The sequence below is a fragment of the Rhea pennata genome, chromosome 28 (assembly GCF_028389875.1).
Source record: "Rhea pennata isolate bPtePen1 chromosome 28, bPtePen1.pri, whole genome shotgun sequence".
Taxonomy (NCBI): Eukaryota; Metazoa; Chordata; class Aves; order Rheiformes; family Rheidae; genus Rhea; species Rhea pennata.
The window spans coordinates 755,678-772,324 of record NC_084690.1 but is presented as its reverse complement, the minus strand read 5'-3'; the positions used below and the strand labels follow the sequence as shown (position 1 = coordinate 772,324).

At 54.1% G+C, this 16,647-nt stretch overlaps 1 protein-coding gene across 5 annotated transcripts in view; it reads right to left on the bottom strand.

Moving 5' to 3' along the window:
• Positions 1–1,068: 1,068 nt before the first annotated feature.
• Positions 1,069–16,647, bottom strand: part of KANSL3 (KAT8 regulatory NSL complex subunit 3) — a 28,966-nt gene continuing 13,387 nt past the window's right edge. For 2 of the 5 annotated variants that reach the window (XM_062597009.1, XM_062597010.1), the window contains 8 exons: positions 13,911–14,102; positions 11,989–12,073; positions 11,032–11,186; positions 10,376–10,488; positions 9,531–9,750; positions 9,152–9,285; positions 4,023–4,185; positions 1,069–1,798 (listed from right to left, as the gene is read on the bottom strand). In XM_062597009.1, the coding sequence (XP_062452993.1) occupies positions 1,215–1,798; positions 4,023–4,185; positions 9,152–9,285; positions 9,531–9,750; positions 10,376–10,488; positions 11,032–11,186; positions 11,989–12,073; positions 13,911–14,102 (1,646 nt within the window). In that variant the 3' untranslated portion in view covers positions 1,069–1,214. The remainder of the gene's footprint in view (positions 1,799–4,022; positions 4,186–9,151; positions 9,286–9,530; positions 9,751–10,375; positions 10,489–11,031; positions 11,187–11,988; positions 12,074–13,910; positions 14,103–16,647) is intronic. The other 3 variants (XM_062597012.1, XM_062597013.1, XM_062597014.1) reach the window with 2 other exon arrangements.

Genomic DNA, 16,647 nt, shown 5'->3' with positions numbered 1-16,647 from the left:
AGCTTCTTGGGGGGAAAAGAGGAAAAAAATTAACAAATAACAACAAAAACTGATGCTCAAGCTCCCCTTGCGCAGGTGACTTTCACACCTAGCAAAAGGGAAAACCCCAGGATGCCTGATCCCCCCCCCCCTTAAAAAAAAAAAAAAAAAAAAAAAAAAGTTATGCCCCAAAATATGCAGGGGCATCCCAGGGAGCGGAGACTCACTCCCTGCAGCATCCCATCACGAGGCTCGACGCTCCTCCGAGAAGCATCCCGCAGGCCAGCGGGCTCTGGAGCGACTGCTTCGAAAACAGCTACCAAAAATTTCTTCCTCTCCTCGGCCCCGTCATCGCGGATTTAGCGAGGAAAGCCCTGCAGGTATTTTGTCTGGGGGCTCTGCAGGTGGCCAAGCAGGTATTTCTGGGCTGGGCTTCGCACTATCGAGCACGGGAAGGGTCATCAAAATCATCTCTTGGCGGGAGGGGGGGGGAGGGAAAACACTTTGATGCACGTTACAGATGTAGAAACAGCTGTCCAAATCCGGCCTCACCTTGTCTCAGGACCCGTTTCGTGGCTCAGCACCTTCGCGCCGCCCCTTCTGCTGCTCCCCCAAATTTCAAGCACGAACCGTTCCCGTCTCCGCTGCAAGCCCCGCTTGTTGACGCCGTTTCATGTGCTCTCGAGCGTGACCGTAAAAAGGCCAAGCGGGGGCTCAGAGCGGCTTTAAATCTTTTTCTATGTGTTCCCCCCAACTCCCCCTGCCTCCCCTTAAAAAAAAAGGGGCGGCAGGAATCAGTTGAAACTTCTACCCCGAGGACGAGCTGTTTCATCCCGACGGTTCCCTCGCTACCGCGCAGCCGGCTCCGGAGACCCGCGGCGCGAGAGGCGAGCGTAGGAGGTTTTTCTGGCCTGCCTGCACAAGGCTTCTTTGTCTATCTGTGCCCCGACGCAAGAGAAATCGGATTAACGGGCCCTTGATAAAGCCAGTTTCTTCCAAACACTCACAGCGTCTAACCAGCCCTCAGCTAGGCTGCCACCAAAGCCGCCTTTGGAAGGGGACAGGCGCAACGACGAAGGCAGCAAAGAAGAAAACAAAAAAACCCCAAAGTTTTATTAAACAGCAACAAAACCAGCAAACTTCCCCTCCAGTTTGTTCCAGCCTTAACCGGCCCCCTGTGACCTCCCCTCCCGCTCCGGGGCCTTTCCGAAGGCCCGAGGCGCCCGGAGCTCTCTCTAGGGCTTCTGGCCGAGCGTTGGCCCCGCCGTGGCGATGATGGAGGAGCCGGCCAGGCTGCTGCCCAGGGTTATGAGCGTGGTGCCGGTCCCTCCGGGCAGCATACCCTGGGGCAGCAAGTGTCTGTTGGCCAGAGTCTCTCTGGTGTGGATGATGGTGCTCCCGTCGTCCACCACGGAGGGAACCCTCCCCAGGGTCTCCACCGCCCCCAGGGCATGGCCCAGGGCCGAGGGGCTCTTGGCCAGACTGACCTTCTCCCCGCCGTGTCCCAGAGGCCCGTCGCCCTTCACCGCAGCCAGCGTCGAGGTCAGGATGACGGTCTTGGAAGCGGTCTGCAGGACGGGTCCCACTTTCGAGTGCACCAGGCTGCTGGGAGGGCTGGGGGCGCTGGCCAGGGGGGAGGTGGCGAAGGTGACGGCACCAGTGGGAGAGCTGGCAGAAGACGAGGAAGAGGAGGAGGAAGGCTGGATGCCCAGCGGCTTGAGGGGGACAGAGGTAGCCTCACCCATCACAGACTTGGTAAGCGCAGAGAGCTTAGCATCCGACATGACGTACAGCGTCTTCATGGGGCTGGTGGTGGTCACTGCGGAGAAGGGGAGAGAGCGGTCAGCGGCCGCGGGGACACGGGTGCCCGCCACCCTGGGCTGCAGCCCCCAGCAGCAGCGCCGTCGGCGGGCTTCAGGTGAACACGGAGACCTTGCCTTACCCATTTCTCCAGAACGAGACCCCAAAACGAACCCCAGCATTTCCACGGGCACGGGCAGAGCCTGGCCTCTTCCCAGAAAAGTCCCCTTGCACGGAGAGGGGACGTCAGGGCTGCGTCTCAGCCGAGCGCGTTGTGGTTCACCCTATCCCACCCTCCGAGCCGCCACGGGCCACGCCGAGCTCACGCTGCTCTCGGCGACCAGGCTCTGGAGAAGCCCTCAATCAGCTCAGGTATCATCCCACCAGCAGTGAAGGTGGGCAAGATGCCGCTGGAGGAGCTCAGATGCCTGTCACGCTCCATCCCAGGAGGTGGGTAAAAGACTTCAGGCTTCGTGAAATGAAGCTCTTCACACTCCTCCTCACGCTCTAGGCGGCAGGGGAGGTTACTGCCCTTTCCAAGTTGGCTCTCCAGCAGAAATGCAGCCCCCAGCCACATCTAAGGTCACCGCAAGACTGGAGAGCAAACTGAACACTGCCACCAGGAGAGCAGAGGGACACGTCACTGAAATGACATTTAGATGTGCTCAATGCAGGGGAAAAAGCAGAGACCCGCTGCTGGTTGAAGACTGAGCTGACCAGAAAGACCCCCAACCTGGAGCAGCCCGCGGTTCAGCCCGACGGTCATCCAAGGCTGCGACTTGCTCCGGCTCCCCAGGACCCTGCACCGACGAACAAGCGATGCTGGGCCACACTAAATGCGGCACTGTCTCTCTCAGATCTGATGACATCAAAGATGCATCGCGCCCTCCCTCGCGCTCATCAGACACGAGAGCGCGTCACGAACATCAGCACAGCGTGCGCCTCTCCAAATCGAAGTGCCAGGCTTGAGCAAGGAGAGCATGGAGCAAACGCAGACGACCGACCCTCTAACCAGGATGGGACACGGATCCTATCGTGCTGTGGGGATCAGAGAGGCTGCAAGGACAGTGCAGCACCAACAAGAGACTCTGGTCGCCCCCATGCAGGCTTGGGAAGCAGCATGGAGACGTCAAGGTGCTGTTAAGGCATCAGCAACAGCTGCTCCGTGAAACAGAAAGGCTGGAAAACTTCCTGTACTAACACCCCGGTCTGCCCTGCTGCTCCAGCAATTCTACAGACAGGTCCTGTTGTGGGATTCAAAGTCACCCTGAGCCTCCAGCGAAAAGGGGAAACCTTCTCCCCACCTCCGACTTCTCCCACCAGTTAGGGCACAAAAGCAAAAGGGATAGGAAAAAAAAAAAAACAAATCAGCAGAATCAACCACAACGCTTTTGCACTCCTGCCCTGTTGAGTCCTGGGGGAGACCAGCAGAGTCCAGAGGTCTGCGGTGGTCAGGGCTGATGGCTGGAGTTAGCTGGGATCTAATCCCTGCAAGGAGGGCTAACAGCACAGCAAAACAACGTACGCCCCAGCGTGGTCCAGAGCTGCCTCGCTCGCCCTTTGGGAAACCAGCACGGCTTCATTACGTTTCATCCACCATCAGGCCTGGTCTGCTCTAAGCGCTTCATACCTGCGCGTCCTTCCATTCACTTGGAAATCACTCGGACCAAGGGAATTCAAAACACTGGCTGGGCTGACAGCGGGTGCTTTTGTGTAGAAGCCTTTTGAGGATGCAGCGGGCTGCATCACCGTCTCGTGTAGCTTGCGTGTCTGAAGCTGCTGGCTGGGTAATAGCTCTACAGCATTTATTCAGTGGTAGCTGCATGGGTCCGTTCCCCCCAGGCGAGATAAATAACCGTGGGCAGCACAGAGAGCGGTTAATGCTACAAGCGTGTGATGGCGGTAAGCACAAAAATAGAACGAAGATCTGCGACGGCCCGGGGCGCCAACTGCGGATAGTCACTTCTGCATTCGGGCTAACGGGTCGAGCGCCCCAGGCCCCCTCGACTGCTCGAAAACCGCTGCCTCGAGCCAAATCAGAACTGCCTGTACTCATGCAGAGAAACCACTTAACAGGGGACCTGACTTAAAAACAGAAAAACGGACTTAAAAATAAGCACCGTTCAAGCAGGGCCCGGCTGTTCCCCAGCGTGGCAGGTCAGCGGGCAGGCATGGCTCCAACCCGGCCTCCGCTCTGGCCCCCAGGCCGGCCGCCCGCGCCCCGCAAGTGCCATGCGCCTCACCTACGGGTGCTGCGGCGGCGGCGGTCAGGTGGGCCGTGGGGTCGGCGGGAGCCATCTCTGCGCCAGCCTGGGCTTTGCTGAGATCCATCTGAGACAGCAGCTTGCCAGGAGAGGCGGCACTGGAAGCTGGGGCGGCCAAGTTCCCGACTGCGCCGTCTGGAGCCTGGAAGGGTTAAAGCAACGGAGAGCTACTGGAAGCTACTGGAGCACCAGGACTCGAGGCGGAGCAGAGCCGGACCATCCGCAGGGGGCTGCGACAGTTCCTCAGGGCTCACGGCATCCCTCAGCTCAAAATAAAACCCTTTCTCTAGGGCTTCTAACCTTGCTCTCAACTCTGCTCGATCATTTCTAAACCTCAAGGGAAAATCCACAGCAAGATAAGCAGAGACTTGTACTTTAAAGCCAGTGGCGTCATTTCCAACCCCAACAACACTACCAGCGCTTGGGCCGAGACTGGCACAAACTCATTTCCGTTTCCTGGAGTGCAATGGGATGGCTCTATTCCCACTCCTGGCTCTGGCTGTCAGCAGCAACCCTAGGAAATCAGTCTCGCTCTCCTTTTCTCTGAAAGAGCAGCCAGGAATTGGAAGTCCAAGAGCAGCTCTCGCTTGGCATGGACCCTCTCGCAAGAATGACGTGCTGTTACTGCTGGAACCAGTGAAAGCCCACCCAAGTCTGGAAAAAAACAACCAACCAAGTACGTCACCTGCGTCGGAAGAGTTCCCCACTTGCCTGTGGAAGCCGTACAAGCCCCTTTTACAACAACCTGCTGCGCTGGCTGGCATCGGTGTCTGCTAGACACTTACAGATGTCCAACATGCCCTTGCCTCAACTGGGGAGCTGGGATTTGTGTCCTAAGGAAGATCGCAGTCCAACCAGGGCATTTCTGGAGAACACTGGCCTTTAGAGACAAGTTTCAATGGTATGAATTACCCTATTCGAGGAGTTCTTCAAACACCACCTCTGGGCCACCTTCACTTGCCTGCACTCTTTCCAGGTGGTGCATCTACAACAGAGCACTCCAGGTAAGCAACTGCAAGCTTGCCACGCACTTGTGGGCGCTCCCTGGGAACCCTAACCACTTAAAAGCCATAAATTCAACTCCAAAGCAAGCTCTCAAGCTATAAACACAGGCACCAGCCTCTTCATCCAGGCTCCTCAGAGCCAGTTTGCTCACTTTCCTCCACCGCTGATAAGCACCAGTTACAATGCTTAGCACGAGACTGAGCTGTTCCTTCCTGATGCTCGTGCACGAGCTTCCTTAGTCCAAGATGCTTCATTGGTTGACACTCTCCAGACAAACGAGAAGAGCCCTCAAGGCCCATTTCATTCACAAATGCAACGAACAAAGCTCTCCTCATGCCATCTAGGGTTGTCCCCTGCCCAAAGCTCAAATCACCACCTCAGCCTGCAGCTCTGGTCACTGCGGCGTTTACGTCTGTTTGGCATTAGGCAGAAAACAGTGTGATCGGCATCGGCACCATTTGGACTCTGCATTTCACAGAGCAACTGTCTGCATACAGCCACACCGGAATAGAGAACCGTACAGAAGCTGTTGGTGGAGATCAAGGGTGGAGCAGTCTCTCACAAACACAAGCTGAAGACTGTTCATGTTTTCACCCTAAAGCCACCCAAATACCCTAAATTTTCTTACTCTGCTACCTGCAGAACGCACTTGCACCAACCTGAGACTCCTCAGCCTTCCCCCTTCTGTTTAACGCCCAAAGCCCACGGGGGAAGGAGAGCTGCCCACTTAAATCGCATCTCGGCCATTACAGACATCGCCCTAGCCCCCAAAGTTTAAAATCACAGCGCACAGCCTACGCATGGGCTTCATGCTTCCTGCATGAGCCGTCAGCTGGAATTTCAAAGGGAACCCAACCGACAACAGTTTTGGTTACTGCTGAAAACACAAGAGTTTATGCCATGGGGTTATTCCCCCCCAAAGCCTTTTAGAAACTCGCTCTTTACAGGAAACACTGCTACATTACGTAATTCTACATGCTAAAGGTACACACAACACGCTGATAAAGACTATAATTAGTTACAAAAATACACAGCTCATTCCATTTCCCATAAAAGCCAGCTTTCAGTTTGCTTTTGAAGCAGCTCCCGCAGCCAGCCACCCAATTCATCACTGCCTCGAGCGCACAGACTCAGCACTGTAGGTGAAAGTCACATTTGGGATCGAACATCCTGTTTCGAGTGTCGTTGCCTTAAAAACATTAACCTGTGCAATACCCTGGAGCCCATCTACGCCGGGTTTCATACCACTGGCAAGTCACTGTTCTGCCAGATGCATTCAGGGCTTCTCGAAGCGGGTTACAGAAGATAAAGGGAAGCATGCCACCGCGGATCGTTTCTTCAAATGGCCTTTGAAGGGCACAAAACCAGACTCCGACTGGGATAAAGAGGTTCAGACCTCCAAGGCAATACAGCAGGGAGACTCACCCTCCTCTTAGCACTGACGGGATGCTGCACAGTGGATACGCCGAGCATCGCTAGCCCTGTATTTCCGAGCGCTAGCTCGGCCGGCAGCGCACCGGCTCTGCCAATGCTCACAGGCTCTGTCGCCCTAGCAAAGTGACTGCAAGAGACACAAAAAAGAGTCGAGGGAGGAAGGAACCGGATGCTCCCGTAGCCAAGCTTTAATCAGCAGCAATCCAGGACTCTGCTGCTGCGTGAAAACGACTGCTAATGGTGAACACGATGCCAGCTCTGAACTAGCGCAGGGCAAATGAAGGATTTATGGCTTGACTTACCCAGCTTCCACCTGCAGGCTCAACAATCTCCCTAGGACAATACCTTCCTTGACATATCTCGGGGCATGGAGCAACCCCAAAGAGCCAACCCCTGCAGACAGCAGCAAGGAGTAGAAGCACATTCCCTGACTCCACCAGGCTGCCTAAAACTTGAGCCTTCCCGACAAGAGAGATCAGAAACAGAGCTTCATCTGTGAAGACTGCTCTGCATCTCCTACACCAGCTTACTTGCTGGGAACCTGCATTAGTGACACCAGGAGTAGGAAGATCACGCGCAAGAAAACTGCCAGCGCAATCTGGAGTGATCTCCTTGGCATCCTCAGATGCCCTCACCCTTCAGTGTCAGCTTGTTAATCCCCACTGGGAACTGGGGCTTGATCCCCACGGGATTCTCAGTATTTGTTTGAGTGCCCAAGCTGTAACACTTACTAGCAGAGCCTCTTCACTTGCCCTTTAAACTCACTTCTTCCTGCAGGTGAGTGTCTCAAATGACTGGAGACAGCATCCGTTGGACAGTCAGTTTTATCCAAAGTTTTTAGGATGGGGGAAGGGATAGCATCTCATTTTATCAGTGGTGCAACTGGCAGTTTCCACTCTGCAAGTGCTTCTGATGTTCCTGAGCTGAATCCCAGACAACTCAAGGCTTTTGGCAAGCTTACACAGTTCTCATTTACCCCCAAAGCTTTGCTCCTTAGAGAAGCGTAGTGTCATCGGAGCCTCAACAACTCAGGCCATGGTTCCCTTCACACTGTCCGTAAGAAAACTGCCACTAACCCAAACAAGAACCAGCCCGGTGTTACCTGCCAAAACCCGCTCTGCCACCTCATCCTCAGGCCAGCAGCAGCCCTTCCTACGATGTCTCCTTCTGCTCTGTACGGCAGATCACAGGCCTGAGCTGGCCCCTGCACTGGCCCTCAACCTTGCGTCAGAAAGAACAGCCTCCAGCAAGGACACTGCCTGATCAGGCAATCTCCCCAAAACACCAGCACAACAGCTGTTATTCTCAAAGACACCCTGATCTCTGGGAGAGGACCCACAGGACCGACAGGACTTCATACAGTGTCGGAGCTGGGATCGCAGGGAAGCCACCTAAGCAAATAAAGGCTCAGGTTCAAACCTTGCTGATGGCACATCATGGCCACCACCGTTCCATGCGGAGAGCCTGAACAGTTGACCAGAACCATCTTTTATTTGATAGTGGTTTAGGACAGAGACCAAGACTATATCTGCATTAGATTTGTTTTCTACCTCTAAGGACCCAGAAGTTCCATGTCCAGCTTGTTTCCTTCTTGCAACTAGCCTCAATTTGGAATTTGTAGCTGCTGGGCTAGGACATACTATGACAACGGGTGCTCACGTTCCTGCCTGCACAGCTCTGCTGAAGGCCAAACGTCAGAGTCCTAGTCCAGGATTTGGGATGGAGAGGTCCAAGTTACAGTACCTGAGGCCTCTACCATCATTAAAAGAAAACCTTCTCCAGCTTGGCATCTCATGTTCTCAACTCAACCACACCAAGATGTATATTGGGAAGCAGGGCACACAGTCAGGACCCTTTGAGACAATACCTAGCATGCTGAGTCCAAACTGTAAAAGCATCTCCTTCTCTCAGTGAGGCATCTCCAAAAGAAGCTCTGTTGTAAACAAATAGGACTTCGGAGCACGTGCTCAACACTTCATGTTTAAGTTTCAACAGCATGGCAGTGAGAAAAAGCAGAACCTGGGGACCTGCAAAAGCAAGCAGCACAGCACCCCAGATGCCCTCAGGGCACAGCTTCGCATCTAACAGTCAGAAGCAGCACTTTCAAGAGAACAAGGACTCCAGATAGCACTGCTGGAACCACCTCGTTACCTGAATAAGGGAAGGAGACAGATGCTCGAGAAAAAAAAACTTTCCTCCTCCCACCAAAGCCTGTTACTGCCAAGAAAGCCTGGAGCTTCAGCAGATTCCATGCAGATGCCAGCCTTGGAAGTTCAGACAAAGAGTGATTTCCTTGGTGCAGTTCTAGCATAATATTGAGCACAACCTCCCTGTAGGAGGCAACCCTTCCACCGAGAGACTCAGAGGTGACATGGGTCCTCCTTTAACCACTGCCTTGCAAGGCTCCTCTGTGCAGAGAAAAGGGCTGATCCACACACATGCAAAGAGGGTGCTGCACCCTGGAGCGGCAATACACATCCTAACTCGACTACACGGCACTGCAGGCAGCTTCAGCACAGCAACAAAACTCATCATCTCCAAGGGAGATGGAGTGACCAAGACCATTTCATTTCCCTCAAGACAGTTTTCCATGACGTTGACCACCATGGTCAGAAAAGGCTCAGAGTGGCAGCAGACACTTTCGTGACAGAGCAGATGCCAAAAATTACCTGAGGTGCTTGCGTCTGCATCGGCTGTTCCTCGAGCTGAGGTTGGATAGCTCCCATCGCAGCCTGGCTAAGTGTGGTCACCCGGCTAGGCTGCCCACGCAGTGTCACAGTAATGGTCGTTGGGGCCTTCAAGCCTAGAAAACAAACAGAAGAGACTTCCTTCAGACATGGGGATAGTAGAGACCGTGTTTCACCCAGCTGGGGCTGCATCAGAAAAGTCCCTTCCCTTTAGGAGCACAAATTACCAGCACATGAAGATTCCCATAACCACAGCTCAGAGAGCACCACAAAGGCAAGATAAATGTTGGAAACACCCATCCACCACAGGACAATGATGCTCCAGGCACCTGCATCGTCTGCCTGTCCCCTTCCCCCTCACCTGCTGCCTGGTTGGAGATCTGAGCCAAGCCAGGCAGACTGCTGGCCAGCTTCGCCAATCCCCCGTTTGTCAGCAGCTGGTGAATGGCTGTGGGCTTCCCGCTTGCAGAAGCGCCCAGAGACAAAGAGGTGGCAACCGGGATGGTGCGGACAATCGTGCCAGTGCCCGTAGTTATGGCACTCAGGCTCTGGAGAGGCGCAGGCGTCTTCACAGTTGAGGTCTGGAAAGAGAAGTGCTGTGAGCATCTGGAAGGAAAAGGGGTGGTGGGATGGCACAGCCCCTCCCTCTCGCAGAGGCTGAAGGTCTTGAAGTCAGGAAGAGAGTTTCCATACTTCACTCAGGAGGCAGAAAGGAGGTTTAAAAGTTGTTCCTTACAGTCTCAATACCCTAATTTCAACTCAAAAGCATGACTGGGTGAAGCTGTGGCTCAACCATGCAGTGAAGCACCCCTTTCTGAATGAGGTCTCCTCAAATTGAAAGGATAGGGAGCGCAGCCTGAGAGACGCACAGATGCAGTTTTTTCCTCCTGTAGTATGATACTCCAGAAGAACAAGACTCGGATCCCTCCAGCCCATTCTCCAAGTCCTTCTCAACATTTTCTACATGTTTGCTCAGCCCAGTTTTGAGTACGACTTCCCATAGCCTGTTTCTTAAAACTCACACCACTTACTGGAAACCTGTAGTCCCTAGTACACAGCCAAAGCTTGGATGTACCACCTCAACACCTAGAACCCCTCATCACTTCTGGTCCTAGAGCAAGTGCGGTCTACGGGGGTTCCCTCCTGCTCCAGCTGTTACCACTATCACCCTCCACGCAGCTTCCCTAACATTCGCAGGCTGCATACCTGCGCAGGCGGCCCAGCAGCAGCCACGCTGGCAGGAAGGGCTGGTGACTTGGTCCCGATGTCCTGCAGGCTGAAGCTCAGCCCCTGTAGCAGGCTGCTGGCAGATGCTGCTCCTGAGGAAAAATAAATAAATAAAAAATAGTCAAGCCTAGAGAATTAACCACCATGAAATTCCAGGTTCTCGTCTATCATGTGGCAGCGTCAGCATGAAGTTTTTCTTTGACAAGCAGCCTCCCAAGCACCCTGCCTCTAGGGATCACAGAGATCCTCCTAGCCCGTCTACACACAGTCCACCACATTTCACTGCCACAGCTGCAAACGAGGCCAGCTGTAAAACAAGGGAGGCATTGGACAGCACAACAGCTGCTCCTGCTCCTTCCTGGAAGGAAGTAATGTCTGGCATGTCAAGGCATCGCTGCACTCAAATGACAATGCAATGACCAGGTCACCTGCTGCTCATTCAGACTCACTAGAGCATCTCACTGCATCTCCGTGGGCTCCTGAGATAGCAAAGCACTACAAAAGCTGCCTCAGCAACTGCAGGACAAATCCCAAAGCAACGGGGGAATGCAAAAAAAAAAACAGAATCCAGCAAATGATTTTGAACCCAGTTTACCTTTTATATTCACAAGACAGACATGGAGAGAGGCAGGTACCTTGGAGGGTACTGGCCGGCTGGGCCTGCAAGCAGTGGGCGCCGCTGGCCACCAGCCTGCTCTGCAGGGTGTGGAAAGCGCTGGGCGCCGTGCTGCTGGGGATCACGGCAGATGGGACAGGACTAGAGGAGGAAGTTTCCGTTGCTGAACTCAACCTACAAAACAAGCAGAGAAAGACTCTGGTTAGTAACGCACATGGACCTTCTGGAAGCCTAAGACTCAGAACAAAAAGAAGTTTCTCTATGTCCATCATGGCAGCTAGAGCAATGAGCACCTATGGCAAAATGTGTTTATTTCCAAGTTGAAGTGAACTACTAATATGGGTACAGCTACCTACCTGCTGCAATGACTGCATCACCCTACAAAAAAAGAAATCCACCTTGGAGAGAAACATTTTCCATTTATAATGTGCTCTGTAAGAGAGCAGCTCTTCTCCTCCTCTGCTCCCAGGTCCATCAGGGCCTGGCTCTCCAAAACATAGAGCGAATTAAAAGAAGAAAACCATGTTACGAGAGACTGTCAACATCAGACAAACTCTCCAAAAGAAATCCTTACGGCAAGTCAGCTGCAAAGACTAATATTGAAGCTTCCTCGCCCTGTCTTGGGGAAAGAAATGCTTTACTGCCAGAGAGGATGAAGGGAAGGATTAAAGACAGCAAGGTTAAGTTTTTGCCAAAAAGACTGACACAGGCATTCAAAAGACAGATAAGAAGCTCTATAGCAAACCTGGATTTAGGAAGCCATATAGAGACACAGCTCAACAGCCACAACACCTTCTACTTCTGCCCGTTATTGTCATTCTCAGACCTGACAACCAGCTGAGAAATGGTTTTCAGGAGCCTAAACGTCTCCTGGGCTTCAGCAAAATCCAGCAATAAGGACAGACGCAGCCAGAAAGCTTCACATCAGCAGCCTGCCAGAGAGATCCCCAACTCGTAAGAATAAAGACACACTCACTTGGGGGTGGCGAGCAGGCCCGACAGCTCCTTTGCACCTGGCACGCACTGGCCAACAGCCACGGGCACTGGCTTTCCGGCACCGACTGCAAAAGAAAAAGACGTAAACCTCACCCTCTCTTCCGCACGCGACTTTAGGGATCCCCCTCTCTCTCGCACGCTACCCACTGACGCAGAGCAGCGCCGCAGGCCCCGGGCTCGTCCTGCTCACAAACCTCGTCTACAGGAAACCGCCGCCGCCAGAAACGTGCGCGCTAGCCACCGCGCTGCGGGAAATCAGGATTAGCAAACACATCGGAATCGCAGATTTAAAAAATAAAATAAAATAAAATAAAAAAATACGGAAAGAAGCTGCCGTTGTGAAAGCAGCAACGACAGCAAGGACGACCGAAAGAATCGGCTTCGAGATCTGCAAGCGGTGGCCCCTCAGGCCCTCGCGACCACGCTAAATTCTCCTAAACGCCGTCATTTCCGCTAATCCCCTCCTCCTAACGCCATCATCCTTCCACACGTCTGCCGCCTCGGTTCACTAGCTCGTGTACTGCTGCTCGCTAGCGATCGATTTTGTAAGCGTTCTTTAGAGAGACTTTACAAAATACACAGGGATGCGACGAGTCACAAGATTTGTTTATTGCGGCGTTTGGGGTACAAATGCGTTTGGTCTTGTGCATTCCTCCTGCTCACACGCGGTAAGAGGGAATTCTTGTTTGGTTCATGTTTACTTCTGCAATTCATTTCCTTTCTGTGAAAAGAAGTAAAGTTTGGAGAATTAAAAAAAAAAAAAGGCTCTGGAAATCAGAGATTTTCAAAGCTGCCAGAAGATGATTTGTAACGTTAGAAAAGGATGTATATTTATTAGTTAATTTTCACAGTACAAAACAACTGTCAAATTAACCAAGAAATGTTTCAGAACGAGCAGAATTGTTCTTCAGCTTTGAAAACCTCCGATTTCCCAATACTTCAGATGGAAGTGCTGACCCTTCAGTCCTGCGCTGCATCAAGCTAACGCTAAACCACGAGCCAGTTGCTTTACACATCGGGCTCTGTGCTCTGACGTGGGGAAGTCACGCGTACTAGCGTGGGCAGCACCAACGCAATATCGTCCTGGAAATACAAGGGTCACGGTAGCCAAAGCTTCTGGCTTCCCTCGCAAAGGCTCAGAGGGAGGAAGGCTGCACACGTTGCCTCTTCTTGGACTGCGGGGAACTCTGCAGCGCTCCTCATAGGGGGTTTTCTCAGCCACACAGGCGGAAAAAGAGTTGGAATTTGTAAATACGTACACCAAAGGTGTATCGTGACGGACTTCAGGCCACTGCACGGCCCGAAGGGGATCAGCGGAGCAGGACACTCGGCTGACGTGCGAAGCCCGAACGCGCTAAGATCTTCCCGTGGGAGGCAACGCTGCGGTGATCCGTAAAGCAGGAGCACATCCCAGGCGAGAGCTTTGCAGACCTGCTCTCCACCGCGCCGGAGTCGCTTCCGCTGCGGGGGACCCGCAAGCAGGCGACACAATCGAAGACCCGCACAACCTACTTAGAGCAAGAGGGTCCACCAGGACCTGTGTCCCGCTTCCAGCGGCGGCTCAGTGTTTCGGGAGAAGGTGTAAAGATCATCTCACTGCTCACCAGGCTGCAGGCAAGCGTTTCCCCGAAAGCGTGCAAGCCAAATCGCTACGGAAGACGGAGGTTCCTGCCAAGACCTGGCTGCACGCTGTCAGGCCCCCAGCTATCCCAAACAGCACCAAGTAACTCGCACCTTGAACCTCTCCATCTACTTCCTTCTGCTATTTCCTCCAAAAGCAGAGCTCCCTGCCCCTCCCGCCCCAAGGCCGTGCCACGGAGGATGCAGCAGCACGCGGAGCCGGTCCGGGCAGAGCCGCAACCCGCTCGCTGGCTGGAAAGCGGCTAGGGAATCGCAACTCACTTTCTGGCTGGGTGGTGAGGGGCGCTCCGATCCCCACGCCAGCAGCATCTCCGTGGGAGACAATGGTCACCTTGATTTTGGCTCGTTTGGAGGATTTGCTGCACTGGGTCGGGCTGGGGGTCTGGTGCCTCTTCAGCTGCATACGCACATCATCTTTCTCAGCCCCTTCCGAGGGCTCTGAGGAGACTGGAACTGGGGGACACAGAAGTAGCTTTTTGAAACCGATGGCCCGACTCCTCGAGGTCAGTGCAACTCCACTGTGCACACTGAGGTGTGGAGAAGGACACATGCCCATGCAGACTTCTACAGCTCCCTTTTCATGCCAGCCTTGCCCATCTCCCATGCACCAGGAACCCACTCTCCTTACCACCTACACTGACTTTTGCACGCCCTAAGCTACTCCTAGAGCCAGTACTTGGCTTAAGCTACACACAGACTAAGGTGGGCTCACATCCAAAACCTGTCTTGCCTTTGCAGCGGAGAAAACCAGCTCCTTGCGGGAATAATGCATCTTCACAAATACTCTTCATTTCGAAGCACAGTATAATCAATCCTGTCATCTCCCCCCCTCTCTTCAGATGATGGACCACAGGTGCAGAGACCCGCGCAGCGGGCGCAGGCGCGCTGCCAACGCTGCGATCAGTGCTCAGCCACGGCCTCCCTGCTCCTCCGACACGCCAGCACGGGCATCCGCGTGTCGCTCAGTCAGCGCATCCCTTGCGGCGCTGCAGCCAGCCCTTCAAGGGCCGCACAAAACCGTAGAGGGGCCCTAGAGACATTAAGCAAAGCAGCCATGAGCACGGAAGGTGCCGCAGCAAAGCCAGAGCCCAAAATGCTCCGCGCTAGACAGGAAAGCAGTGAGCTGAGATTTCCCCTTCGCACCGACAGCTCTTTTTGCTGTCATGTCCTTGACCTGTCACATCTGGTCTTGCCCCGCTCAACATTCATCAGGGCAGGGACTATCTGAACGGCAGAGAGCCCACAACAAGCACCTCCCGGCAGCCCAAGAACAAACCGCGATCACATCCTGCCTGTCGCCTCTGCACGCATGCCCCGCAGCCGGTGCACGATCGCCCGGCCCCGACTTGAAACGCTGGCGGGCTGGGTCAGAGCGAGAGCGCCGATGCGCCTTCCGCTGCAGCGCTTGCAGCCTGGCAGCGCTTGGAAACGCTTCTCGGCGCTGCTGGGCTTTGTGACGGCCGGGAGAAGCCTTCCCCGGAGCTAAAGGGGACTCCCTCCATCAGGGCTCTTGCAGGCAGTTCCTGAGCCAGCTAACTCCCTGCATGCAAGAGTCCTGGGCATCCAAGCTGTGTATTCAACAGCCTGGAGGCCAACCACAGCACCTACTCGTCTCTAAACTGCAGGTGCAGAACAAGACGCAGCCAAATCCCTAATGTTAGGAGACCCCAAGCGTTTCGGAGCTGCTCCGGTCCCCGAGACAAACACCGGACTTGCTCTGTTATTATGAACCGTGGCTCGAGCGCGCTAACTCATGACACTCGTGCAGTGCTCCCATGCCTCCCACCCAACTGCAAACATGCTCGGGCAGAACCGCCGTCCGGAGAGATCTCAGGCACCGAAGCCCCCAGAGCGCCACAATACGGTGCCACCAGCCAAGCGGGACGGTGAAAGGGCACATGCACAGGCAGCGGTGTTAGGTGCCCCTCAAAGCTTTGCTAAGCAGCAACCCAACGTGTCTCCGTGTCCCTGCTGCAAGACAAGCGAAAGCAAAGCCTTAGGACTGCTTCTGGTCGCTCAGAGGCGTACGTCTCGCTGAGGCCCACATCACACGCAGGCTCCTGCTGCGAAGGGCTCGCTGTGCCAGAGGAGCACCCAGGCACCCGCCACCCAGGCGGCGGTGAACACTCCCAGCGCACACAGCACACGTCCCGGCTTCCTACCTCGCAGCTCAGGCAGCGGAACCTGAGGAACAAGCCTCAAGATCTCATCAACTAAAAACATCGCCAAAGCTAAAGCAAATGGAAGTTCAGGGACGCTGCGGTTGTCTGGCAGCTGATGATCCTCCATCAGATCTTTTTGTCCCATGTTCCCAGTTGCTGACCCTTGCTCTCTGCTCCAGAGCACAAGCAAGGGAAAGGCAGGCCAGGCTGGTGCCAGTACATCCCACATAAAGCCTCTCCACCTCTCCCCATGGGCACGTGAACAACCATGTCAGCCACCAGTTTCTCCTCCCAGTAGATGCTGGGTGGAAGGACTCTGGCTAAGTACAGAGTTATTCCACTACTTGTTCCACATAGGCTCCCAGATTCATCTCACTGCACATGGGAGGGCAGAAAGTCTCTCAAAAACAAGGCTCAAGGGAGAAAGAAATCCTTGAAACGACCAGCTCAGCCCAATACTTGCCTCAGGACTTCATCAGCCCGGTTGTACCTGTACAGTTTGGACCATACCTTGTGCGCATTCAAGGGATGCAGGGAGCCTACAGTATTGGAGGAGCTTGTATACAGCATGCCTAAAATACCCTAGACAACTTTGCATCCAGGGCTTGCTTTGTCAAGTTAAAGCAGCACGGGCGTTCGGGGCATTGCAGAAAGGCAGTTCTCACACACATTAATGCTCTCAGCAGCCTGGGGTCACCTCAACTGAGAGCTGACAGTGACAGCACACGTGATGACAACACAACCTCCTTGGATTTCAACCTCTCTTCCTCTCCTAACCCCAGATACGTGCAGTCACAGCCACTGCCACTCAAGAGAGCAAAACATATCTTTGTATG